At 33.4% G+C, this 27,831-nt stretch overlaps 3 protein-coding genes across 3 annotated transcripts; 1 reads left to right on the plus strand and 2 right to left on the minus strand.

Moving 5' to 3' along the window:
• Window positions 1-2,948: 2,948 nt before the first annotated feature.
• Window positions 2,949-13,666, minus strand: mcm8 (minichromosome maintenance 8 homologous recombination repair factor). Its single transcript, XM_051132706.1, has 19 exons — window positions 13,606-13,666; window positions 12,956-13,204; window positions 11,690-11,782; window positions 11,473-11,555; window positions 11,241-11,390; window positions 11,042-11,145; window positions 10,521-10,719; window positions 10,158-10,243; window positions 9,371-9,519; window positions 8,507-8,702; window positions 8,387-8,417; window positions 8,151-8,291; window positions 7,920-8,061; window positions 6,912-7,107; window positions 6,466-6,685; window positions 4,849-5,058; window positions 3,964-4,040; window positions 3,466-3,655; window positions 2,949-3,387 (listed from the first exon to the last, which is right to left on the minus strand). The coding sequence occupies exons 2-19, from the start codon at window positions 13,185-13,187 to the stop codon at window positions 3,295-3,297; spliced, it is 2,592 nt and encodes an 863-aa protein (XP_050988663.1). The 5' UTR covers window positions 13,188-13,204; window positions 13,606-13,666; the 3' UTR covers window positions 2,949-3,294.
• Window positions 13,667-14,046: 380 nt separating this feature from the next.
• On the plus strand, window positions 14,047-21,069 carry napba (N-ethylmaleimide-sensitive factor attachment protein, beta a). The gene is made up of 11 exons (XM_051134113.1): window positions 14,047-14,307; window positions 14,629-14,708; window positions 14,962-15,078; window positions 16,973-17,019; window positions 17,170-17,247; window positions 17,349-17,404; window positions 17,506-17,590; window positions 18,683-18,787; window positions 18,995-19,063; window positions 19,220-19,270; window positions 19,933-21,069. Exons 1-11 carry the CDS (start codon window positions 14,210-14,212, stop codon window positions 20,032-20,034), a joined length of 888 nt encoding a protein of 295 aa, XP_050990070.1. The 5' UTR covers window positions 14,047-14,209; the 3' UTR covers window positions 20,035-21,069.
• Window positions 21,070-23,067: 1,998 nt separating this feature from the next.
• On the minus strand, window positions 23,068-27,623 carry klhl10a (kelch-like family member 10a). Its single transcript, XM_051134085.1, has 8 exons — window positions 27,478-27,623; window positions 26,905-27,397; window positions 26,387-26,806; window positions 24,332-24,529; window positions 24,074-24,223; window positions 23,573-23,689; window positions 23,366-23,457; window positions 23,068-23,203 (listed from the first exon to the last, which is right to left on the minus strand). The coding sequence occupies exons 1-8, from the start codon at window positions 27,621-27,623 to the stop codon at window positions 23,068-23,070; spliced, it is 1,752 nt and encodes a 583-aa protein (XP_050990042.1).
• Between the last annotated feature and the right edge of the window lie 208 nt (window positions 27,624-27,831).

Here is a 27,831-nt window from a genome sequence, read left to right on the forward strand (position 1 = left end):
TACACTTTGTTAGTATTCTTGTACCTGCGATTGTTGATCAGTTAATACACTGTAAGAAAAATGGAAAATATACTGGTAATTTTCCAGGACATTATCCATTGGAACCCTATAACCACCATGCATAATTAAAAAAAAAAAAAAAAAAACAATACAAAAAATTATTTCATATTAACATAGTAGATTGTGCCCTATTTTACAGATTTATCTTAGAGTGTAGCAAACTAACTAACTACTAATACACTGCTTAAAGCAGAATTATTGAGAACTTGTATTATTAGTTTACTATTAGAAGAAAAAACTTAAATTGTAATCATTCAAAAATGTGTATTCAATAATTCAGTGTATTTAAAAATACAGTTATTTATATGTTGACATTATATTACGCATATTATTTTACTTGTTGTTATTGTTGTTGTTGAGATTTGATGTTGTGACAACTTTGCGTCGTGATGTCACAACATCATTTAGCAACTTTTAGCAACAAATTGACCTTCCTTTAGCAACTTTATCTGAAAATTAGTTGGCAACACTGGTTGTGACCTTACCATTAACACAATTTGTGTTGTTTTCACACAATATGCAATCAATTATCATGTTTCTAAAATGCTTACATTTTCTTTTCATACAGTGCTTAACCAAAACCAAAATCATGGATCTTTTTAGTCTTATTTACAAATGCTTAATCACAGCATGTCAGAAATGAAGACCTAATGTTCCAAACCTTAAATATAGTATTAAGCTTCTACTTCTGCAACAACAGCTCAAAAGTATTGAAAAAATTCTCTCTATATAAAATACTGTAACAACTGATTAGCAGCTTTAAGTAACAAGATCACTGAAATATTTAGAAAGCTGATTCCATTCTCAGTTTGAGGAATAGTCAGGTGTTGAAGCTCTTTCCATTACATCAACAACATAGAGTAAAAAAGACTTCTTTGATTTGGTTTTGTGGATGCAGAACACAAAAAATCAGAGAGAGAGAAAAAAAATAATGCCTGGCAGAGGGAGAGGAGTAGTTCAGAAAAACAGGAGAAGAGTTAGGAGAGAGGAGTAAGAATGTTTTGGACTGTGCATTTTTATGTTTGTTTATTTGTTTTTTTCCCCCTTTACACATGTGAAACCTATGAAAGCTTATTTCTGCCATAGAATATAAAGGGTAGTTTGACTTTTGTATCTCACAATTCAGTTTTTGTTTTTGTTTTTTTGGCAATTGTGAATTTACAGTTTCTCAAAATTCTGATAAAGTCTGAATTGCAAGATGTAAACTCCCAATTCCAGTAGAAGTCTGAATTGTGAGATCAAAAGATTACTGATTTTATTTTATTTTTCTTATACTGTGACGGAAACAAGTTTGCATAGTAACCAAAGGCTATTTACTTTTTTACATTCTATAAAGTGACTCATTGACTCATTCAGTAGTATGTTGCCAAGAACAAACACATTCAACACTTAAAAATGTTAAACGGGTTTCAGCTGAAGGTAAGCTGAAGGCTAAATTACAGAAAAAATTATTAATTTTTATATTGTCTATTATATGCAGGTAGAACTGAAACATGACAAGCAATGCAGTTTTTGTAAAGCCATCAGTTGTTAGTATTTTGACAGTCACTGTACTATGATTGACTATATGTTTCTGTTGGATAGAAACTAGTGGTAATGTTTTGACTGAATGACTCTATTTTGAATCAGGTTTGCTGTGTTTTGAAAGAGTTAGTACATGTAGAAAAGGGTATTCAGCATTTTGAAATGTAGAGTTTGTATTCATTTAACAAAATGTGGTTTTGGCCACAAAATGTACTGTTTGGTTAATTGTGTGATGTAGGTGTGTTGCTGTGTTAAGAGTTCAGAAAAAGTACTTTAAGTATTGGTAAATGCTTGTTAGCTATTGAAAAAAAACTGTAAAAGCGTCTAGAACTACCAGTTCTTTAAATAAGTCTCGTCTGCTCACCAAGCCTTCATTTATTTGATCCGAAGTACAGCAAAAGCAGTAATATTGTGAAATATTTTTACTATTTAAAATAAATCCTTTCTATATAAATATATTTTAAAATGTAATTTATACCTGTGATTTTATTACTCAGTGTCACATAATCCTTAAGAAATCATTATAATATGCTGATTTGCTTGAGTATTTTGGTTTTAGATAAATGCTGTTCTTCTAAACTTTCTATTTATCAAAGAAAGCTAAAAAAAATCTACTCAGCTGTTTTCAACATAATAAATGTTTTTTGAGGAGCAAATCAGAATATTAGAATGATTTCTGAAGGATCATGTGACTGGAGTAATGATGCTAAAAATTCAGCTTTGAAACCACAGGAATAAATTACATTTTAAAATATATTTAAATAGAAAGCAGTTATTTTAAACAGTAAACATATTTCAAAATTTTACTGTTTTTGCTGTACTTTTTATCAAATAAATGCAGGCTTGGTGAGCAGAAGAGTCATCTTAAAAAAAAAAAAAAAAAAAAAACACACTTAAAATCACACTTTTCAAAAAAAAAAAAAAAAAAAAAAAAAAAAAAAAAAATCACACTTTTCAAAAATCACACTTCAAAAAAAAAAAAAAAAAAAAAAAAAAAAAAAAAAAATCACACTTTTCAAAAACTTTTGACTGGTAGTGTATATAATAAAATACATATATAATTAATTAATAACATTAACTGTAACATTGTCTGTTATTTTACTAAAAATTGTAATTTTTTAGTTTATCAGCTAATACATTTACATAAATGTTAATAATATAATTTATAATATACATGCAATAAATTAGCTAATTTATGTAATATAAAATATTATAATAGTTTATTGAAATTAACAAACAGTAAAAAAAATAGAATCTGTCTTTTAAATTTTTTTAAATTTATTTATTTAGATGGCTTTTTAAAATTTTTTAAAATAATTACAGCACTCATATGCATTTGCATGTACTTGTATTTTTATTTTATTGCAATTAAATTTATTGTCTGCACGTGTGGCTTATATTTTGCACGTTATTTTATATTTCTCTATCAATAATATTTAATACAAAACTATTTAAACATTGTTTTAATGTTCATAAATGTGGATCAGGTTTGGTTTTGTACATACTATTTACAGGTACATATTATTACTATTTACAGACAATTATATGTCTATTTGTGTACATGAAAACAATGTACAGTTAATAACATGGAAATACAGAAGTATTCATGTAAATACACATTACACTGTGTGATATATAATATTTGTTGCATTAAAAACAAACACAACAGTATGACAACAAGCTTGTACAACATCCTAAGAGATGGTTGATTCATATGGTTTGAAGCTGATAGGTCCGGTGCCCTTTCTTTAGGAGGTAACCCTGCTCATTGAGAGCACCGACGAAGCCCTCGAAATCCACAACCTAAGAAAGCAGAAAGATTAAGAGAGAACCTAAATGCATCAATCTGACTGCGTGCTATGTAATGTAAACGGTGTTTACCTGTATTTGCAGATCTTTGGCGAGTTGTCGTAGCTCCTGGAACTCAAACATGCTTTTGCTGGTGCGTTCAGAAAGTCTGTTTAGCGCCGTGACAAATTTCTTGACTTTGGAGCGGTTACTCATCCCAGAGCCAAGCTGAGAGCGGTCAAAATCCAGACGGCCAAATTCATCAGAGTAAGTGTCGGCCAAGCTGAATGCAGAAGAACATAAATGATTTTTGTTGCATGAAAGAATGATGACTGTTTTTTAGCAATTAAACAACTGAGGAAATACAATCAAGACTGTCATTTAAATATTATTTTTAATTTAAAGATGCAAAAATGTGTTTTTCTTTTCTCCATATTTGAATTTTATATGGGTGTAAATAAATCTGCATTATTATTTAGCAACAATCATAACACATCATCCCCATAAAAAAATTCTATGTAACTTTTGCATAATTCTATTTAACTTGCTATAAAACTTTTTTAAAGTGAAAATGCAAGTTTTATGAGTCACCTATGTTTCATGATCTCCACAACATCCTCTGCATCACTTTGTGTAGCTTTTTCTCGAAGCTCAACACGAGCTCTTGCCTGCAGAGAAAGAGGGAAAAAAAAAGTTTGACTGTCATGCAAAGAGACTAAATATAATATTTAGATGCCTAAAAATGTTTAATTTTCCCTAAACTTTTAGTTCATGCCTGTAGAAAACTAACCAATGTTACCAAAAAATTATATATTTTTAATTTTTTTCTAAAGAAGTCTCTTCTGCTCATCAAGTCTGCATTTATTTGATCAGAAATACAGTAAAAACAGTAATATGATTCATGGTTTCCACAAAAATATGAAGCAGCTTATCTATTTTCAACATTAATAATAATCAGAAATGTTTCTTGAGCAGCAAAGCAGCATATTAGAAGGATGTCTGAAGGATCTTGTGACACTGAAGACTGGAGTAATGATGGAAGAATAAAGGAATGAATTACATTACAATATATTCACACAGAAAACAGCTATTTTGAATTGACTCATATAAACTTGTAATAATATTTAACTGCTTTTACAGTATTTTTGCTCAAATAAATGCAGCCGTGTTGAGCAGAAGAATTATTTTTTTTCATTATTTTCTTCATTATTTTATAACCTTCTACTTGGTATTGACACATTTTTATTTAAAAGAATGAAAATAGTAACTCATGATTTTGCTGCACTGTGGCTGATGTAAATGAATGGCCTTTGAACATTTTCAAAAAGAACTAAAATAGGCAACATCACTGCATAAATAATAAAATAATAAATAATAAAAAGGCTAATAAAAATAAACACAGAGTGAGGTAAATATTGTTATGTCATCAGTAGATATAATCTTATATTTCGGCCATTCTGTGCTGATTTCTGTCACCTCTGTGAGTCGGATGAGGGACTCCAGCTGGCGGGTGGTGATGGGCGTGCTGTCGGCCGTCTGGTTCTGTTTGCGCAGCTCCAGATAAAAGTCCTGCAGCACTTGCGCAGCCTCTGCAGAAAGAGTTGGGTGAACGTAGTGCCGGGCGTAACCCACGTACTTCCGCAGGAGCTGGTGAGGGATGGGGTCAAAGGCCTCTCCAGGAACCAGCTACAGATCAAAAAGAGATAAGAACATTAGTACAGCTGTAATTTACAGTACAGTACCAACGAGTAGTAGGTGCATTAAAGTGGTCATCGGATGCTCCTTTTTCACAAGTTGATATGATTCTTTAGGGTCTTAATGAAAAGTCTATAATATACTTTGGTTAAAAATTCTCAATGGTTGTGTAAAACAACACCCTTTTTACCTTGTCAAAATGAGCTTGGCAAAAATCAACCCATTCTGATGGATTGTTCCTTTAAATGCAAATGAGCTCTGCTCGCCCCGTCCCCTCTTCTCTCTGTGGAGTGATGAGCCTGTTTACTTGAGCTGCATTTAGCGCAAAACTTGCTAACTAGCACGTTATTAGGAAAGGCGATTGCAGAGGTTCATAAAAAATGCTTATACTCACTTCTGCTGTAAGTGAAGCTGGATCACAAAAGTTTCGCATTAACATAGATGCATTATGTAGATTGGGAGGTGCATTCCCTTCACAAACAAACGTAATCCACTGCATCTTCAGGGGCTCAGATGTCGGAAGTAAATGACGACCACTATGTTCATTATTACATCCAGCAACACAACACCTCAATCTTTCAATCTGAGATATTCTTGCCTAACTTACATCCCTGCTCCGGCATCGAAACAATGGAGGTCGGACTGTAACAGCTGATTTAGGGTCTGAGGTGAGACGCTCATGTCGATCAACTATTGTGGGAGCGGCCTCTGTCAGTGTGACACCACACCAACAGGCATCTGAGAATGGCTTGATTTGAAAAAAGGAATATTATTTTTACAGATTCATTAAAAACCACTGCATGGATTTGTATCATTATAGGGAAGATTTGTACATACACTGCCAACACACATTAATGTTCAAAGAACATGTAAAAGTGAACTTTGCATCCGATGACCCCTTTAATAAAACCTACTATACATCATAAATTAAGTCAATAATTAACATGAGGTTTAAATCATCAGTAGTTGTACATTTAAATAAGCCGACAGTGCATTAGCTAATGTTAACAGATACAACTTTTGATTTTAAAAATGTATTTCTAATAAATAATAAATGCTATAAAAGTATTGTTCATTTTTAGTTTGTTGTTAATAAAGTAGTTAACTAATTTGTGACCCTGGACAACAAAACCAGTCATAACAGGTAGTTTTTTTTTTTTAAATTGAAAGCTGGATAAATAAGCTTTCCATTGATGTACGAATTGTTAGGACAATATTTGGCCAACTATTTGAAACCTGGAATCTGAGGGTGCAAAAAAAAAAAATGCCATGTTACTTAAGCCTGGTTATGTGGCCCAAGGTCATATTTAAAAAAAAAAAAAGAAAGAAATCTTATTGTAATGTAATTGTTACCATGAATGGTTAGTAGAAATCATAAACAAAGTGAAGTGACATTACTTTGAGTGTGTCAGCGAGGGGTTTCTCAGATGACACCTCCAGAATGGAGATGTTGGACTCCTGTGTGATGAAGCGTGTGACCGCAGCACTGCTGACCGCACCGTTCTTTCCTGCACGCATGGCCATCACGTGTTCGGACAGCAGATGGTCGTGGTCCTCATTAGGGGTGTCCAACAAGATGAAGACCAGATCAAACCTGGACAGCAGCGCACTTCCCATTCTAGACAGACACAGGCAACACTTTTAATACTGGAGGCATGTTATTAGCCCAAAGAAAACAATGATTTTTTCTGTTGTGTCTTTCTTTAAGCACTCAAATCTGATGTTCAACATTGTAAAATGATCAAAATATGCATATCTATTGTTAAACTTATGCTATATGTATTATTATAAATTTGCTAAACAGTATTGTACGAGGCTTATTGGTATGTTAAGCATACACTCACTTCAAGTTCTCAGAGACAGTCTTGGCTTTATTGTAATGCCCTCCAACTGGATTGGCTGCTGCGATTATGGAGGTTCGAGCAGGAAGGGTGCAGACAATCCCAGCTTTAGCCAGACTAATGCTCTGCTGCTCCATGGCCTCCAGAAGAGCCTGATGCTGGCTGCCCATCTTATCAAATTCATCAATGCAACAGATGCCTGAGAAAAATATTAAAGGAGAAGTCCACTTCCAGAACAACAATTTACAGATAATGTACTCACCCCCTTGTCATCCAAGATGTTTATGTCTTTTTTTTTATTCAGCCGTAAAGAAATTATGTTTTTTGAGTTAAACATTTCAGGATTTTTCTCCATATAATGGACTGATATGGGAGTTTGAACTTCCAAAATGCAGTTTAAATGCGGCTTCAAACGATCCCAAATGTGGTTGTAAACGATCCCAGCCGAGGAAGAAAGGTCTTATCTAGCAAAACGATCAGTTATTTTCATTAAAAAAAATATATATATATATATATTTTGATACTTTTTAATCTCAAATGCTCGTCTTTTCTTGCTCTCCCTGAACTCTGTGTATTCTGCCTCAAGCCAGTTAGGGTATGTCGAAAAACTCCCTCAAGTTCCCTCAACTTCAAAAATTATTTCAAAATCATCCTACATCGCTGCAGAAGTACTGACCCAGTCTATGCAAAGTGAACATGCAAAGAAGATCAAACACCCTTAACAAAAAAGGTGAAACAGTGATATAGGACAATTTTGAAGCTGTGGGAGAACATGAGATGGGAGTTTTTCGACATACCCTGTCATGAATTTTTCCCTCAAAAAACAATTTCTTTACAGCTGAAGAAAGAAAGACATGAACATCTTGGATGACAAGGGGTGAGTACATTATCTGTCAATTTTTGTTCTGGAAGTGGACTTTTCCTTTAAATATTACATATCACATTCCCAGAAATCACCCTTCCATGTTTGTATCCTGAATTCATTTAATGTCAATGTTGTAGGTTAAATACCTTGATCTCCCAGAACCAGCGCTCCAGCTTCAAGAGCGTAATCTCCCGATCCGCTGTCCTTTGACAGAGATACAGTCAGTCCTGAGGTGGTAGTCGTGTTTCCACAAACATATACACCCCTTGGAGCCACGTTACATACAGCCTGAACAACAATAGCACAGATATGGCATTTTAATAAACTTCAATTCACTGGCTGATAAATGCATTAGAGTGACTTATAAGATCATGTACCTGTAACATCTGACTTTTACCAAGTCCAGGGTCTCCAACGATAAGAATATGTGGGTCTCCTCTTATTGGGATACGATTTTTATCATCAACATACTTCTGACATCCGCCAAACAGAGCCAGAGCCAATCCTGCTTTGACAAGCTGAGAAAACCGAGATAGATTTTACTTATCAACTTATCAATATGAGCTCAGAAACAAACTTAAGTTAGATAAGAATGCAGTATTTAGACACTCACCAAATGGCCGTAAATAGCAGGACAAAGAGAGCTGCAATTAAATTGACAAAGTCACATTAGCTTCTTCACTTGCTAATGCATGCAACAGTGAGCATGTTATAAAGTCTAGATGTTACTCACTTCACTATGAGTTTGAATAAGTCCTCTTGAGCTTGAATCTCTTGGATGGCGTAGAGATCTTTGATGGAGAACTCCACTGAAGGTCCCTGGTCCTCCGATTCAGATGCCGCTTTGCTTTTCTGTCCCTTCGAGTTGCTGACAGAATTTGCCTGAATGTACAACAGGAACATGCACTTGTCCTTGTTTCTGCCATTTCCTAAAGAAAGACACAAACACAATTCATGAACAGGAAACAACAGCTTTAAATAAATTTATGTTTTAATGTGTTGATCCTAGACACGATAAGTCAAAAAACATTGCTACTGGATAAAATAATATTGGTCGCAAAAATAATATTAGACAATCTCTAATCAAAGATAGTATATACTAAGTGTAAATAGCACAAAAATGTGAAAATATTGCAAACAGTAGTTATATGCTGTAAAATAAATTTCTGATGTGATAATACTGATGTTGTGTCATTTTATCTGGCTAAACAAGACAATAACGGCTATTTGGACTCTGTGTAAACAGGCACTCAAATAAATAAATCAATAGATATAATATATTTGTTTCAGTCTAATGTAAGGGGTATAACAGCTTAACACAAAGATCCTCTCTGCATAGTGAATGTGACCATCATGCAAAAAATGAGTCAGATGGAAGACAACCAGAGGCTGTCCTGTTTGTACAGCCCATTGAGGTCAGAAGTAAAAATAGCACTAGCCAGACTGTAATATGATTGTTTTTGTTAAGTCGTCATTTCTGAGAAACTACATGAATAAGAATCAACCAGTTATTAAAAAGAAACATGCCTTTTTGGAATCTATGTAGGACCAGTTTTCTAAAGATCTCTGTATTGACAGTATGGACTATGTCTCGTACCTTCTTCATTGGACACTTTAATGACCCCTGTGATGGTAACCATGTCTCCAGGCACACAGCTATCCACGAGGTCCTGCGTGAGCTCACATTGAATGGTGCGCGGGATCCGACCCGACTCACGCTGGTCGCCTGACATCAGCTCCTGAACCCTGTAAAGAACACAACGAGAAACCAGTGAGGGATGGTGTTCTCTAAAACATCTCACATCAGTTTTCGGTAATGGAAATAAAGCTCAAATTAAATAAAATAAGGTTAAGTTGAAGTAGTAAAATTGATAAACTAAAATCAAAATGTATTAAATCTATACAGAAATATAAAAAAAAAAAACAAATACAAATGACAATGCATATAACAAAAGTAAAACTTAAAATATAAAAATAAAATTCTAAACATTAGTGAATACTATAATATTACACAAACTACACTAAAATAACACTGCAAACACTCAGTAGAATTAAGTTAGATCAAAAAATAAATTCTTATAAAAGGATAACTGAATATATTTGTGTATGAAAACTTGAGAAAATTGTAGCGCTCAAAATAAGAAAAATGAATCCTTGTGCTGCAGGTGCGTAGAGCCAGACGAAAGCTGGAATCAGACATAAAAATGGCTAACCACACACTGAAATTTGACAATGAGAAATATATTTTTATATACTTGAGGATGAGAATATGCAGAGGACTATATTTTATATGGCATTTACACCGAAAGCAATAAAAGGAAAAAAACAAACATATTTGTTCTGCTTAGATATATTTTCATTTATGCAGTTATACATTTACATACTTTATTGTCTGCCAGTCGACAGTGAGTGTTAAAGGTGAACTTCTGTTTGGAGTGAATGACCGACCACGACATTCAGTCTTTAAACACTGAGAGCGAAAAAATTAAACATAAACAATGTTAGACATTTCTTAATACAGTAAACCTTTGTTACAGTTACTACTTACTACGTGCAATACATCTAATTTTATATGTATTGTTTACAGATCATCCCTTTGTTCTATCTGTAATTTGCTCTGAAAAAACCTACTGAAATGAGTTTTTATTCCACTGCATTATTATATACGAGTGAAACTGCACAAAACTTGATTAATGTCATTTAGTAAAGAACTAAAAGCAAGTAATTAATCTAGAAGCATTCTATACCTTAGTGGGTATGGTGTATTTCCCATCAGGCAGTGTGACGCTCTGTGTGTCTCCACAGCTGTTACAAACGAACGCCAGCTTACTGCAGAGCGGTTTAATGTTACTCACTCTCACCACGGTACCTCTGATTGTAACAAACTTGCCGTATAAATTCGCTCTTAGACTTCTCAAAGGAGTCAGTGGCTCGTAGTTATACACCCTAAAAGAGAGAAAAGAAACAAAAAACTTTTTTTTTTTTTTTTTTTGTTGCAAAACTATATTATTGTCCTGCTCTTTATATAAAGTTTATATATGGTATATGCTACTAAATAGAAAATTTTAACAGTCTGATTGCTTGTACTATCACAAAATGTAAACAATATTATCACCCAGTTTTAATCTGCTAAATGCAACTATAAAGCATTACGATATTAAAATTATATGAATATTAACATCATGATTTTCGATAGAGCTCCTTTGAAAAATGCTTATTGTGAAAAGCGCTGTGTAAAACTTTCATATAGGCAAGTAAACAGTCTCACCTGGCGCTGATATGAGGGATGTTGATTATGGGTCGTAGACCAGCAGGAAGTTCTTCCTGCCCCTGCAGTTCTGCTGCATGTCTCTCTAGATCCACAGTCAGCACCTGTGGAGAAACATTCAATTATTTCAGCTTGATCTTCAGAGATTTTGACATAATGTTACAGTCACATTTATGTAAATGCACAACACAAAACCCACCTGATGAATTGCGACACCCAAGCAGTCTAGTATCTTCTCAGGCATTTCTTTAAGATCTTTAGCAAGATCAGGCATGGTGTTTGAAATCAGTTTGTTAGACAGAAGGTCTTTGTAGTCCACCAAAATGCTGCCTTTCCTTTCAATCTCATCCTGAGAGATGAAATATTTGAATATTTAGTTTTTTATTGAAGAACACTGGAATTAGATAAAACCATGCTATGAATTCTGATACCTTATCATAAAGGTCAATCTGCGATGTGAAGTACTGTTCAAACACTTTAATCTTCTCAACATATGGTGAACTTTCGACAAAACCTGGAAAAGGAACAAATGCAAATCACGCACTGATGCAATAATAAATCAAATATTTAAAAAATTAAGACATACTGTATATTTAACAGGTCAGCAACGCATTTTTAACCATAATGGGAAATGGGGAAATATAAAACCTTCAGAAAAATAGAGTCGCCATCCTTTGTATGGACACATGATGTCAAGAGTTGCTTGACTTACACGGGGCTGACTAACTTGTGGAGTAAATCCTGTGCAACAAAAAACAGCAAGAACATAAATAATCAATCAATAGTTTATAAAGTGTTAGAGGGTTTCTGCAGGTCTTATGAAGGTAAATGTAAGACTTTTTAAATACCTGTTTATGGCCAAATAACGAAAATGTAAGTAATAAATCGAATGGAACAATGTAAATGTATTGCCAATGCTTCGAAGTTTAAAAATACAGCATTTAATAGATCATTCCATCTGATTTTCTTACAGAAGTTTCTCTAACATCAGAGACTATTCATGTTACAGGTGCGACAGGAAAAGGGGCATTTCTCACAAAAACACAGCCTCTCACTCTTCTGTTTGGCCCACATGTAGTCACTGCTGCAGTATGGGTGGGTGAGGTTACTCAGCCGCTGTTGGGAATGGATGTATTGATTAATTTAAATTCAGATTTGCAATTTAGAGATGGGAAAGTCACATGGCAGTTGAGAACATTAGTCAGCACTGATATGCAATCACACCCAATTTGGGCAAAAAACAAAACTGATTGTGGGTTACTTGACATGGGACCTGTTACATTTACAGGAACTCCTCCTCCCTGTACAAAGCAGTATCCTCTCAGTCCAGCTGCGGTGGAGGGTATAATGTCAGTGGTTGAACAGTTAGAGGAGGGTGGTATTGTTATTAAAATCAACAGTCCCAGTAACAGCCCTGTATGGCCAGTAAGAAAACCAGATGGATCACGGAGACTCACAGTTGATTCATTTTTGATTAATTTTATGCAAAAAATAACTTAAGGTTTGAAAAGCTCTGCTTGAAAATACTACTTTTACAGTACCTTCTAATCACACAACAAAAAGGTAAACCAGAATCTTGTTTTTCAGTGCAAATGTCTTTCTTTATTCTGCAGCATGCAACATTTAATGTCATTACAAATTTAAGCTTTTCCGCTCTGTCTTTAAGGCCCCAATTTGTGAAAGGGTTAAATTAAGACTTTTTAAGACCCAGAAAACCCATGGTTGTTAAATGTCAGTGTAACAAACAAAAATCAGCAATAAATTATAATCTCTAAAATACAAAATTATTTGTATGTTTCCTATGAATATTGTTGGTTCTGTTACTAATTACTTAGTTGCTTTGGATAAACTACATTGTTTATTATTATTATTTTGTCTATAAACAAGCTATTACAAAATTGACAAGACACTTACCATGTTGTGTATTGCTGGTGGCATAGTTCCCTCCTCTTCCTCCTCCTCCTCCTCCGCTGCTCCATTGACGGCCTCTCCAACCTCTGTACTGACCATTATTCCATCCTCTTCCTCCTCTCCACCCTCCTCTTCCTCCTCTCCACCCTCCTCCTCCTCCTCCTCCTCCTCCTCTTCCTCCAGCTGAGTTGTTTCCACCCCTCCATGACCCTCGGGCAGAACCCTGACTGCTCATCTTTCACCCTCAGAAGCCTGAAAGCAAAATCACAAAACTATCAATGTGACACAGAAACATGATCGTCCTGATAGAGATAAATATAAATTATAACTACAGACTCTCTGTTTACTTACACTTTCTCATAAGGTTTATTATGACACAACTAAACATAAATTCTCTTGTTATACTACGCAATATTTTAATAATCTAAACATAAAGAGACTAAAATAAATCTATATCGGTCAAATCCGTGCTAGCATGAGCCAAAAATATAGCTGATACAAACAAAGTCTCTGTCTGGACTATTTAACAGGCGTTGTTTACTTTGGAACAGCTCGAATTAGATTTCTAAGAACGAATATGGAAAACAAAACTAACACAAAAAAGAAATTAACACATATTTTATTTTAAAAAAGCATATTTTAGAAGTACTTACAACTGCCAGTGTTTGTTTACTTCCTCAATCAGTGACGACTAGCCAGGCTTCAAGTTTGGCGCTAATGTGACGCCACTTCCGTACATGCGCAGAGTCGAAAACATCGTATTATTCAGTACAGATTATTTACTATTTTACTATTTTGTGAAGTATAAGCTTTCTTTACGAAGTTATATTTAAATTCTATTTATTTTAATAATAACGCTTTAGTAAGACATTACTTTTGAAACGAATGTATACGTGTTTACAAATTAGTACATTTTTTATTTCTTACTTTAAATATTATTTTAATTTATAATATTATATATTATAACTATATAAATTGTCTGGTTTTAATATTTCCGTATTTATCTATTGAAGCGTTTCTTCATCCTTATATGGCAATAAGAGGGCGTGGCTACGTCTTCAACCAAATAGTGTCGCAGTTTCTCTCTCAAGAACGCGCATCATCAGCATCACCCGACAGCAGCAGGAGGAGGAGGAGGAAGAGGAGGAGGAGGCGAGCATCCTTCATGATTCTGCATTAAAGCCGCACTCTATATCAACAAACCCCAGGCCTTCACGGATCCGACCGCAGCTCTGCGTGAACACCACACAGTCAATCATGGATAATTCCGGGAAAGAGAAGGAAGCCATGCAGCTGATGGCAGAGGCGGACAAAAAAGTCAAATCATCGGGTTCATTTCTCGGAGGGATGTTCGGGTGAGACAGCAGTGATGCTGGTCACGATCTGACATTCAAAGACATCCAGTGTCCTGTATTATTTTCAAACAGCATTTGTCTATATCATGTAAATGTCTTATTATGTGTACATTTTTTCAATGCAACGTATAAAAATGAGTATATTGAGCCTGTGTCCATCCATGCGTTTCTTAGTATCTCCAATGTCAAATATTTCCGTGATGCGACATGCATAATGCAGTGCAACTGCTTTGTATTTTATACAGAGGGGCCTGTTATTGCACTGTTAATTTTGAAATTGCTTTAAATCGCCTAATGCAAGAAATATTGATGTTTTCACAGGGGTAATCATAAGGTTGAGGATGCATGTGAAATGTATGCCAGAGCTGCCAACATGTTCAAGATGGCCAAAAACTGGAGTGGTATGCATAATTCTTATTAACATGTAAAATGGTATATCATTTCACTTAATGCTTAATATTTAGTGTTGCTTTGGGAGTGTTAGTATACTCACTCCAAAGCATCATCTGACTGGCCATCTTTGTGCTCTTTCTCTAACCACAATACACTGGCATAATTATGCTTTGATGTGTATTTCATCTATTTTAAGCATTCGCCCTGCTTCTGTGTCATGACTGTCAGTGATCTAAAGACAGATGTGTTTTGCTGTTGTAGCTGCAGGCAGTGCTTTCTGCCAAGCTGCAAGACTTCACATGCAGATGCAGAACAAACTAGACTCGGCCACCAGCTTTGTTGATGCTGGAAATGCATATAAGAAGGCAGATCCTCAAGGTGAGGGAGTTTCTTTAATCATTGCAAAAAAACCAATAACAATTTTAATGTTTTAATCAGGGCTATTATTGTTAACCAAAACTAAAACCATAAAAACATACAACATTTTTTTGTTCTTTGAAGTAAAATAAACGTTAAATGCAATTAAAAAAAACTTGCAGAAGCAACCATGTTCATTCTGAAATTGCTAGTACATTTCACAAACAATTACAAAACTGCAAGTAAAACAATGAAGCAGAAAAACTAAACTAATTTTCTCCAACAGTGTTTGCTTTATTTACAGCTTCATTTTTTACAGTGTTGAAGTACTAAAATAACAAAATAAAACTGAAATACCAATAAAAACTATCTGAAGAGATTTCAAAGATTTTATTATTTTATAGATTAAAAAAAAAATACAAAAATACATACAATTATTAAAATTCTAACTAAATTTAAAAAGAAAACATAATATATGAAAATAAAACTATAATTGTATAACAATGATACTAAAATAACAGTGGTTTCAATTAAATTGGGTTGTACTGTCACAACATTCATATATATATATATATATATATTTTTTTTTTTTTAATAATTGTTAAAATGAAGATGATTATATGGGTTATTATTGATAAGGGTTACTATTGTTAACCAAAACTAAAACCATGCATAAACATGTTTTGTTCTTTGAAATAAAATAAACATTAAATGCAATTATTGGAGGCAACCATTTTCACTCTAAAAATTGCTAGTAAATTTTTTAAAACAGTGAAGCAGTTGAATTTTCTTGTGAAATTTTCTCCAAAATAACTTTATTTAAATTTTTTACAAAACTAAAATAACAAAATAAAACTGAAATACAAATAAAAACTACATAGACTTTAATAGATTTTAAAGTATTACTTTATAGATTAAAATAAAAATAATAATAAAAATAAAATAATAAAATGACAAATAAAAAATGACAAAAATACATAAATGACTGAAATTCTAACTTAAATTTAAAAAGAAAACAAAATATATGAAAATAAAACTATAATAGTATTACAGTGATACTAAAATAACAGTGGTTTCGATTAAAAAAATCTAATTTCTTTTGGTTGTACTGTCTAAACATTCAATATATATATATATATATATATATATTTTTTATAATTGTTAAAATGAGCCTGAGTGAAGATGATTATATGGGTTATTATTGATAAGGGTTATTATTTTTAACCAAAACTAAAACCATAAAAAACATGTTTTGTTCTTTGAAATAAAATAAACATTAAATGCAATTTAATTTTTTTTTAAAAAAAAGCTTGTAGAAGCAACTATTACTTGTAGAGTAATACAAGTAATAGTTAAATGTTAGTAATGTTAAAGCTTGTAGAACAACTATATACTTACTCTGAATTTGCTAGTAAATTTCACAAACAATTGCAAAACTGCACGTAAAACAATGAAGCAGAAGTATTTTCTCCAATAATATTCCCTTTATTTACAGCTTCATTTTTACAGTGTTGAAGTACAAAAATAACAAACTAAAACTGAAATACAAATAAAAACTATATAGACAGTTTTCAAAGTAGATTTAATTATTTTATAGATTAAAATAAAAACAAAAAAATGAATAAAAATGACAAAAATACATAACAAAATGATTGAAATACTAACTAAATTTAAAAAGAAAACAATATATGAAAATGAAACTATAATAGTATTACAATGATACTACAATAACAGTGGTTTCAATCTAAAAATCTAATTTCTCTTAGGTTGTACTGTCTAAACATTCAAATATTTTTTTAAAGATTGTTAAAATGAGACTGAGTGAAAATGACCTCCTGATGAGGTGTTCTGTAAGCATTTCACATTTGACTCATTGCTGATATTTTGTTCCCTTCTGTTTGAATGAATCACACAGAGGCTATCAACTGTTTAAACGCAGCCATCGATATTTATACAGACATGGTAAGAGACTGAGACATTGCAAATTCACATATATTGATGCATAAAATTAATGCATATTATGCAATATGGTTTGTTATCTTGAATGTGCCTGTTTACTAAACATGTAAATGTTACATAACATTTAATCTCTCATTTGTGTGTGATTGACAGGGAAGGTTCACCATTGCTGCAAAGCATCACATGACTATTGCAGAGATCTACGAATCGGAGCTGGTGGATATTGAAAAGGTGTCGTTTGCCTTTAAACATCTATTAGATGCCTCTTTATGTGTCATTTTCCCAAAAATGCTATTGAATGTCAATCTAACCAGGCTGTGATGTTGTTTTAGGCCATCGCCCATTACGAGCAGGCTGCAGACTATTACAAAGGCGAAGAGTCAAACAGGTTTGTATTTTCATATCATTCAATATTTATAATTATCTTTCATTTCCTTTTGTTATGGCTTGTAAGTGCTCATTTGCATTGCTGTATGTTTTCTCATTAAGCTCTGCTAATAAGTGTCTGCTGAAGGTGGGCTCATACAGCGCTCAGCTCGAGCAGTATCCCAAAGCCATCGAGATCTTTGAGCAGGTAAGTGGGACACAGTTTTTTTTTTTATTATTATTATTTATTATATTTATTTACTGTAAAAATAAATAAATAAATAAATGGTTACAATTTTTAAACTGTTATTTTAGCATTTTTTAAAAAATATTTTAGATACTGTTATATTCTTCACGAATAATTTGAATTAGTTTTTATTTTCATATTTTGTGTTCATTTTAGTTATTATTTTTATGTCATTTTTTTAGTTTTCTTTTTTTGTGAAATGTCTATATTCTTTTAATTTATTTATTTATTTAAGTATATCAAGTTAACCTAAATGTTTCCTTGGCAGTTAGCTGAAATAAAATATGTTTTTGTTACATTTTATTTCTGTTAATGTTTATTTAACAAAAAAAAAAATATATATATATATATATATATATGGGTTTGTAAAATAAAATAACCTTGTAAAATAAAATACTACAAATAAAATAATACATCTAACAGTACAATATTATAGTGGGAAGGAATGAAAATGCAAATCATTTTTTACACATTACTATTATTTTTTACTGTATAATTAAAACATAAAAATATTATATTTATATTCATATACATTTAATAATAGATTTTTAAGGTTCTATTAGAGTTTACTCCATAGAGTAGGGGTTGCACTTGTTTTCGAGTCAGTGAGTAAATGAGTTTTTGCAGTATTTAATATGTTTGCAATATGGGAAATGAGACTGAGAACAAGAAGTCAAATGTCTGCCAGAGCAGGGACAAATATTTTGAGAGAGGTAATGAAGTGGCTTAGTAACCAAAAGATTGAAAGTTTAACCCCAGAATGTGAATTCATGTGATATTAATATATTTGTCTTTGAGAAAAACATCCAGCTTGCTTTGGGAGGGAGAAAATGTACTAAAAGTAAGAAAGCATCTGCTAAAAATAATAATCAAAGAAACCTATGAAGTATACAATATTATTGGAGCAGACTCATGTGAAATACAAGGATGGTTAGCAAAAGATTTCAGCATGCTTTCTAGTGCATCTTCATGTGTGCACTGTAAATCTAATCATCGTTTTCCTCTGCAAATGAACACAGAGGAAATGAAAGTTAGTGGTGTCTTCACATTCAGGTTGCAACCAGCACAATGGACAACCCTCTGCTGAAATACAACGCAAAAGAGTACTTCTGGAAAGCAGCTCTCTGCCACTTCATAGTGGATGAACTAAATGCGAAGGTCAGTCATTTTTGAAAAGTTTATAGGCTATTTAGCCACTTATTCTCTTAGTAATGTCCCCTTTTTAGCTGGTTATTGTAGTTGTCTTGTTTTGCACTGACACCTAGTGGCGTTAATGCAGCAAACATTTCCAATTACCAATCCCATAGCAGAGATGTTGTACAAAAGCTCATCTTTTGTAAATGTTTTGTGTTTGTTTGCATTCAGCTTGCCATTGAAAAGTATGAAGGGATGTTTCCAGCCTTTTCTGATTCAAGAGAATGTAAGCTGTTGAAAGTAAGTGCATTTGTCTAACTTGAGTAGCAAGAGTAAATATAAACAGTATAAGACAATCAGTCAGTATGCATACTAAATTGAGCAATGCATACTGAGTGCAGTAAGATGGTAGTCATATTTTGTAGCATTTGCACTGATTGTTGTCTTTCTGTACAGAAACTGTTGGAGGCTCATGAGGAGCAGAACAGCGAAGCGTTCACTGAAGCTGTAAGTTTATAACCTCTCAAATGTGCAATGGCACTGGATGATCATACTGTATAAGGGAAACCGGGGCTAGTTGACACATATTATATCACATATTATATCTCAGTAACTGTGAGGTTTTGAATCAAAAGTCCATTTACAAAAATTTTGTTTAGAACTTTTATACAAATTTATCTTTAATTCTTTAACACATTTAGTGTGTTACGTTTGACATTTTTGCTGTTGTTAACTAATTTTGTCTTGCATAACAATTTTAATTTAGCTGAAAAGACCAATTTTTAAAGGCTTCTGTTTATACAGAATAGAAAACTTTTCAAAAATAAGTTTTTATTTTCACAATTTCTCTTCTGTTCTTTTAGCATTTTGTAATTTTGTTTTTTAATGTGTATTTTGTTTTAATTATTTTATTTCAGTTTTAGTTATTTTAGTACATCAAACTAAATGAAAAGGGCTAATTTTTTTTTTTTTTTCATTTTATTTCAATTAATGTTTATTAGTTTTAAGTAATGAAAATAATTTTTTATGGTTTAAATTTTATTTATTTATAATAATAAAGATACAAATCCTGGAAATCACTGTATAAATGTGTAGAAAACAAATCAGATGCAGCTTATTTTTGCTCATTTTGGCATTGCATCTCTAAATCAAGTATTTAAATTCTCCAGGTGAAAGAGTTTGATTCGATCTCCCGTCTCGACCAGTGGCAGACCACTATGTTGCTGCGTATCAAGAAGACCATCCAGGGCGATGGCGGCGATCTCAAGTGATGTGTCCGAGAAAAATACTGTGGCATCACATCTGGTTTAATTTCTTACCGTATCGTATGTGTGTGACAATCTGGTTGAACATTTCTGTAGTGATACTAGCTCAAATATAAGCCTTTTCTCATAAAGTTTAAATGCAATGCAAAGGCTTTATAACTTGCATTGCATTTGAGAAAATAGAAGTATACAATATTAATATTGATAATTCTCTTCTGGAAGGCATTTCTCTATCCCTTTACTTCACCATGAGGAAATATTTCCCGTACACCGTTGTTTGTACTTGTACGTGTGGCATGCGAGACCCCATAGAGCTGTTCTCTTTCTAATGTTCACCTCAGTGTTGTCACTGGCATTGTCATGCATGATAAATGTTTAAAGTGTGTTTATGTGCTGTAGAATATCAGGATTTGTGAGTGCACTTTATTTCAGCTGTCTGTTTGGATTGAAAACACATCGCCTTTGCTCAATTTAAATATTTTTGTGCCAGAAACGCATCCTCACGTCGTCTTTGTCAATATGGCAGTGTCAGTTCTGTCGGAGTATTTGCTTTAGTGGTTGTATATGTTTCATAATCAGTAGAATAGCGTCTCTTGCTCACTGATGGTGGCGAAGTGCTCAGCTCAAGTGATTTTTCACAGTGTGATATTACAGACAGCGTTGATTTTCTTATGCAGATCAAGTTGTTGAATATGTATATATAAGTTTTGATTGTTGATTTATTCTGGTATTATTTGTAACTTCATGTTTAATTGGTTGTTGTTTCACATGGATACAGGGCATTTGTTGTTTTGGGCATTCAGACCTTATGAATTATAATTTTAGTTTAAGCGCTTCTTGTTTTTACTCTGTTGTTGATACACTTTGTATCAGTAATTATATTATGTTAACTGAATCTGATATATTAAATCATCTGTTATATGACTGACAGGGAATCAAAAACTAAAATGTAAAAAAGATGGCAAGTCTTATTGAGACATTTTAATAAATGTTCTACGTATTTATTCAAAGAAAAATGAATAAATGATCACTCATACCATAGTTTTTTGTATCAGTGTCATATTTTATATGAAACTGAACTTATTTCAGTTAAAAAACAGCAAAAAATCTGCTGTAAAATGATACTGTTATTCTCTGACAGGTGTATTTGATTTCAAATGCTGTATGAAGTAAATGTATATTGTAGTGAAGAGAGTAGAAATGTTATTATAATACTCATACATTACAATTCATGCAATATTTTACAGATCACTAAATGAAATAAGTCTTTAATACACAAGGTTCATAAAGTGCTTGAAGTACCTGGATGTGACTTTTTTAAATTTAAGGCCTGGAAAACCCTTAAAAATAGCAAAATTCCTCAAGAGGTACTTGAAAAGTCCTTGAATTATTGAAAGATATTGAAATACGCGTTTAATTTTTTTCATAAGCAAATAGCTTTTGACAGAAAATTTACGTAATTAAAAAATATAATACTTTTCTTGACATTTTATTCAGACCGGGACTTCAGAGCGTGTATCGCGAATCATTTGATTTAGATCGGAACTTCGGAGCGGGTTCGCGAATCTTTTGCTTTAGATTGGAATCTAGGAGCATGGATTGCGAATCGTTCGATTCAGACTGGGACTTTGGAGTGGTTTTGCAAATCATTTTTCAGATTTATTTTTCTTAAACAGTAGAAAACATACAACCATAAGTGAGATCCCTGATTGAAGTCCTTGAAAATCAAAAAGTACTTAAAAGTCCTTGAAAGTCCTTGAATTTTATTTTACAGTATCTGTACTACAGGACTTTTTTGAGAGGTCAAGAATGAGGCTGCAAAATATATTTAAGATAAAATAATGTTGCACAGCAAAACTGTGAGACCCAAAATTACATTTAATATAGTCTTAAGGAGCTTGGAAATTGTCTACAGTATCATTATTGTATTAAATAAATGTTATAGTGATACTAATGTCAGCACATATTTTCCACCTAATAACATCCTAGGACTGTTTGGTCCACTACAGAGAAACAGAAAATACTGACAGAATCAACAAGAAATGATTTGAAGCGATTAAAGAATTTATTTTTATTTATTTATTTATTTATTTTTTAATGAATAAAAAGGCAATTGCGTCTTCCTTGTTATCTCATAATTTGTTAGATAAAAATGTGTACCTTTTTCATTTTTTTTATTCTGTGGTGTAAAACAGTTCTCCATTGCGATTCTTTCATTGCTTCTGATCATTTCTTGCTGAATTTGTCGGTATTTTCTGTTGGCTTCACATACACATCCTTAACTTAAGCTTGAAAATAGTCAAATATTTACAAAGTTTACAAAGAGAATGTTTTTGTAAAGAGCCGTTTACTCAGTAAACAAGACATTTGTTTTTGCTCTGTCACTTATTGCATGCACAATATTTAAAATACCCCTTGCAGGTTTTGAATATCAACTCTGATCTTTAAACACTAAACCACAGCATCCCTGAGTGTAAAGGAATAGTTCATCCAAAAATGAAAATTGTGAATATATGTACTCACCCTCAGGCCATCTGAGGTGTAGATGAGTTTGTTTCTTCACCAAAAGAAGATCTGGAGAAATGCAGCATTCCATCCATTTGCTCAGCAATGGATCCTCTGCAGTGAATGGGTGCCGTCAGAGGAAGCATTAGGATTGTCGACTTGGCATTTAGGCCAGAATCCTAAAAGATGGATTTGTTTCTTACAAACATGCAGTTTTTCACAACTGGAGTGGTGTGGATTACTTGTGGATTATTGTGATGTTTTTATCAGCTGTTTGGACTCTCATTCTGATGGCACCCATTCACTGCAGAGGATCCATTCCTGAGCAAGTGATGTAATGCCACATTCCAAATCCGTTAGTATGAATGAACTATTCCTTAAATTTAAAGTGCACAATCCAACACATTGTTTGTTTGTTTGTTTTTTAACTGCATTTACTCATTTCATATAGCATGTCACTTCTGCTATGATGTTTCTTCAGGAAGTTTTGCTGTGCATTCTCATTCAAAATGCCAGACATCCACTGGAGGTCGATCAGTCACTCTCAGACTCGTCTTCTAATCTCTGTAACGTGTCTCGATCCACCACATACTGTGTGACATCAGGTAACCCGGAAATAACACAGCAGCTCACAGCACTGCGGGAAATGCTCATGTCGCAGGCTTCATCCCTGTGCATAAAGACACTTTTCAAGATCCAATCAATTCTACACAGATAAAATTAACTTTAGAAACTTTTAGAAACTTTTTTTGCATAAATAGGCCACAATTAATTTGGAGGCATATAATGCAGTGTGAAATGACCAGTGAGCTGTAGTGTTTGTGAACATTACCATTCATTGGTCCTCCGGTCGTAATACTCCACATTACGGCAGGTGGTGTTACCATTAAACCCCCCGACAACAAACAGCTGATCGTCCACCACCTGCAGTTTAGCAAATCAAATAATTATATGTAACATGGTCAGTATGCAACCAATGAGAAGCTTCAAAAACTGCAATTTCAGCAGTATTCTCATTAGACAAATATCTTTGTCTCACCTCAATGCCGAAGTTGCTGCGTGGGTTTATCATAGACCGTATATCATGCCAGCTGTCATTAAGAGGGTTGTAGGCCTCGGCACTTCGCAAACGAGCGGCACCATCAAAACCACCAACCTTGAAACATAAGCGTGCATTTAAAATCTTTTGCACCCATGCATGCATTTTTGAGTATCTATGTTTGTAAAGTCAATATTGTGGCACCTTTACACACCATATTTTATATTTTCATAGTTCCGTACATGTGTATTACACTAATAAACCAAACTGAATTAAACATAACTAAACCTAAATAAAATTAAAAGCATACAAAAATCGCTTCAAATCAAATTAGCTAATATAAAATGTAAAAAACTTACACTTTTATTTCAGATAGTTGGAAAAGCAACATTTTCATTTCTGTTTTAAAAAAAGATGAATAAACATTTATTTAAATTCTAAAAACAAATATTAAAAATTCTAATAATATATAACTGCTACAAAAATAACAAAGATACTCACAGCATAAACTAGATTTCCATAAGTGATCACACCAACACCACTGCGGCGGCTTCTCATTGGAGCGATGAAGGTCCACTGGTTCGTTACGGGGTTAAAGCTCTCAGCCGAGAAGAGACACTCGACCCCAGTGAAACCACCACAGATATAAACCTGCCAAATGTACACAAATACAGTATGACACACTTACAGTGTCTAACATGCTTTCTACAATACTTATTCCAAATGGTAAAGTGTGGAGTTGAGGGTAAATGTGCTTACTTTGCCCTGCAGTGTGGTGGCGCTGGCGTCACTCCTCCGAACATTCATGGGTGGCATCATTGTCCACTGGTTGGTGTTTGTATTGTAGCGTTCTGCTGTTTTTAGCCGTCCGTATCCATTAAAACCTCCAATGGCATAAATGAGGCCGTCCAGGACAGCAACACTGACATAACAACGCCGCTCGTACATGGGGGCCACCTGTTGTGTAATAGACATATCAACAAATGATTTGACTGGTTATTTCTCCTGCATATCATGGCTGTGATACTTCACAAAACAAAGCAAGCTGCTTACATAAACAACATTACTGGGCATCATTTGAATGTTCAAAACTGTCTAGTTAGACAGCTTGTCAGGATTTGAAATGTAGCTCAAGTTTTGACAGCACTGTTTTTCAAAAAATGTCTTTACTCTAGATAAGTGTTATTTTAGTACTGAGACATTATTACAGTTTTTATAATAATTATTATTATTAAAATAATTTTTATTCATTTTTTATGCCTATAGTTTTTATTTTATTTTATTTTATTTCAGTTGTAGTTTTTTTAGTATGTATGTATGTATTTTTTTATTTTTTTATTTATTTTAACCTTTTTTTGGACACAATAGTGTGATTTTTTTTGTACCATATTACCAAGTGCCTTACAGTACCATTTAAATATGTTAACCAATATATACAGTTTATCAAAGTACTATAACATTACCATCTGATACCATGGTACCATCATAGTCATTTTTGGCTGTATTTCAAATCGTAGTGAGTTGCTAGCCTAAACAACTTTTTTGGTGTACCACCCACAATGCCCAGAAATGCTGTCTAGGTAGGTGACTTACTAGCTTTTTAAAAACCGGCCAAATACACTACCAGTCAAAAGATTTTTAATGTTTTTGATTAAAGAAGTCTCTTCTACCAACCAAGCCTGCATTTATTTGATGTAGTACAGCAAAAGCAGTAACATTTTAAAATATTTTTACTATTTAAAATAACCGTTTTCTATTTGAATATATTTTAAAATGTAATTCATTCCTATGATTTCAAAGCTGAAATTTTAGCATCGTTACTTCAATCACATGATCATTCTAATATTTTGATTTGCTGCTCAAAAAATATTTATTATTATTATGCTGATTTTTTCCAGGTTTCTTTGATGAATAGAAAGTTCAGAAGAACAGCTTTTATCTGAAATAGAAATCTTTTGTAACATTATGAATGTCTTTATCATCACTTTTGATCAATTTAAAGCATCCTTGCTAAATAAAAGTATTAATTACTATAATTTATTTTCCAAAAAAATAAAAATTATACTGACTCCAAGCTTTTGAATGGTATAGTATATAATGTTACATAAGCTTTTTATTTCAGATAAATGCTGATCTTTGGATCTTTCTATATTTATTATCGAATTCTGAAAAAAATGTATTCAGCTGTTTTAAATATTTATAATAATAATAATAATAATAATAATAAATTCTTGAACACCAAATCAGCATAATTGAATGACTTCTGAAAGATCATGTGACACTGAAGACTGGAGTAATGATGCTAAAAATGTTGCTTTGATCACAGTAATAAATTACATTTTAAAATATATTTAAATAGAAAGCAGTTATTTTAAATAGTAAAAATATTTCACAATATTACTGTTTTTGCTTTATCTTGGATCAATAAAATGCAGGCTTGGTGAGCAAAAGAGAATTCTTTAAAAAAGTTGAAAAATCTGTTTAAACATTTTTTATCTAGTAGAGTATATTTAAAGAGTTCAGAGGCAAAACCCATACCACATATTATACGTCCATCAAATACTTTTACTTCAAACTCGCTAAAAACCCAGCCTCAGCCCAATCAGAAGTACCAGTACTTACATAGAAACCTATACATCGGAGCCTAATAAAAATGCATTTTTTAAAGAAGGACGTCAGATGGATTTAGAGGGTTTTGCATTTGAACTCTTCATTTGCAATTTTGTTTCCCAAGCCATGGTTTAATCCAAATACATACACCATCCATAGTCACAATAAAATGAAACTAATATTTGGATAAGAAAAAGTGCTTACCTCTTGCCAAGTTTGAGTGACTGTATTGAATTTCCTCACGCTGCTGAAATAATTTTCGCTGTCAAAGCCGCCAAGACAGTAAACAAACCCATCCAGAACTGCTAAGCCATGATAGGCTCTAGGAAGCTCATCTCCTTGAGTCACGTTGACCCAACAGTCCGCCCTTGAATCATATGCCTCAATCTCATTGGTGGGATTGCTTATGCTCCACCCTCCGATGGCCAATAGGATCTCAAAGGGCAGACGTGGGCGTGTCAGTTGATTTACAAGCTCTGACCTGGTGGGTTCCTCCATGTGGAGGTCAAAAATGACCTTCATAGCATTGACGACAATGTCCGAACATGCCTCGCTCTCCAAAACCAATGCATTGTTTCTTACATCAGTCATGAAGTAGTCTGGAGACATCAACCCCATTCGAACCTGAAGCACAGTGAAATGTGGACTTTATAATCTAATTATGGGGAAAAAATATATGCATAAAAACGGGCCTTGGTAATGAATTTGTATCTTAGTCTTACCTTTGAAAGAAGCACAGAAATGTGTTTTCTCCTTTCTTCCGGTGCATGACCAATCCAGTGAAGAATGGCCTCAAAAACCACCTCTTCCTTTCTGACATTCAGCTCATCCTGAGCAATCATGTCCTCTAGATGTCCCAGAGGGAGTTCCAGGAACTCCTCAGATACACTCAGCACCTCCTCAAAGTGCTGCATCACATAAAGCTTTGCTTTACGGTGGAGCTTTGAGCAGGAGTGGAAACCCTCTGTTAACATGCAGGTGCCAATGCAGTTCTCTGGGCATAAGTTTGCCTCTAGGAATTGGCAGCAGGCATCTATTAGGTCTGCGATTAAAAACTGATCAGCCGCCACCAAGAGCTCCAACACGTTCTCTTCAGTAATGAGGACAGGTCTTGCGTATGCGTGTTCAATAATAAGAGTCATGGTGTTCGAGGACATTCCTGCAATATCATAGGATTGTTCCTCCATTTTGGTCCATTGGGTGGAGAAAAGCGTCCTGTGGAGCAGATTTAAAGATGAAGCACTTCTGAAAATAACACTTTTAGTATATAAAACATTGTGCAAGTCTGTCCTCACCTAAAATAAGGGCTGCAGCCACAAAGGATAATCTTGTGCACTTTAAAGTTTTTGCCCTGAACCTTGATTACGACGTCAGTGTGTTCGCCCTGTAAGCGAACTTCATCAAACACATTAAAAGCTGTGTCACTTATTTTGTGCTCCATGTCTTCGAGCTCAAAATCACAGCAATTCAACGTCAACTCAAACTCTGACTGAAGTAATCTGATGTTTAGAGAACCCTTTGGAGAGCCAGCGCTGATGAAACTTTGTGACATCATAGCTGAGAACTTGTTGCTCAACATTCTAATCTGGATTTGGCTTTATTTAAATCCGCATAGCCTTTTAAAATAGTTACTTCAAAAGTAAACATTA

The sequence above is a fragment of the Labeo rohita genome, chromosome 17, assembly GCF_022985175.1.
Source record: "Labeo rohita strain BAU-BD-2019 chromosome 17, IGBB_LRoh.1.0, whole genome shotgun sequence".
NCBI classification, from domain to species: domain Eukaryota; kingdom Metazoa; phylum Chordata; class Actinopteri; order Cypriniformes; family Cyprinidae; genus Labeo; species Labeo rohita.

Excerpts from the sequence above, each read along its gene's own strand:
- mcm8 (XM_051132706.1), bottom strand. The coding sequence starts at position 13,187 with ATGAGCAGTCAGGGTTCTGCCCGAGGGTCATGGAGGGGTGGAAACAAC. Across the intron at positions 10,244-10,520 it reads AATACACCATACCCACTAAG|TGTTTAAAGACTGAATGTCG; the intron begins GTATAGAATGCT and ends TTTCGCTCTCAG. Across the intron at positions 8,062-8,150 it reads GTAAAAGTCAGATGTTACAG|GCTGTATGTAACGTGGCTCC; the intron begins GTACATGATCTT and ends ATTGTTGTTCAG.
- napba (XM_051134113.1), top strand. The coding sequence starts at position 14,210 with ATGGATAATTCCGGGAAAGAGAAGGAAGCCATGCAGCTGATGGCAGAG. Across the intron at positions 14,308-14,628 it reads TTTCTCGGAGGGATGTTCGG|GGGTAATCATAAGGTTGAGG; the intron begins GTGAGACAGCAG and ends ATGTTTTCACAG. Across the intron at positions 19,271-19,932 it reads GCGAAGCGTTCACTGAAGCT|GTGAAAGAGTTTGATTCGAT; the intron begins GTAAGTTTATAA and ends TAAATTCTCCAG.
- klhl10a (XM_051134085.1), bottom strand. The coding sequence starts at position 27,623 with ATGGAGCACAAAATAAGTGACACAGCTTTTAATGTGTTTGATGAAGTT. Across the intron at positions 26,807-26,904 it reads TTTCTGTGCTTCTTTCAAAG|GTTCGAATGGGGTTGATGTC; the intron begins GTAAGACTAAGA and ends ACTGTGCTTCAG. Across the intron at positions 23,204-23,365 it reads GACCGGAGGACCAATGAATG|GGATGAAGCCTGCGACATGA; the intron begins GTAATGTTCACA and ends CTTTATGCACAG.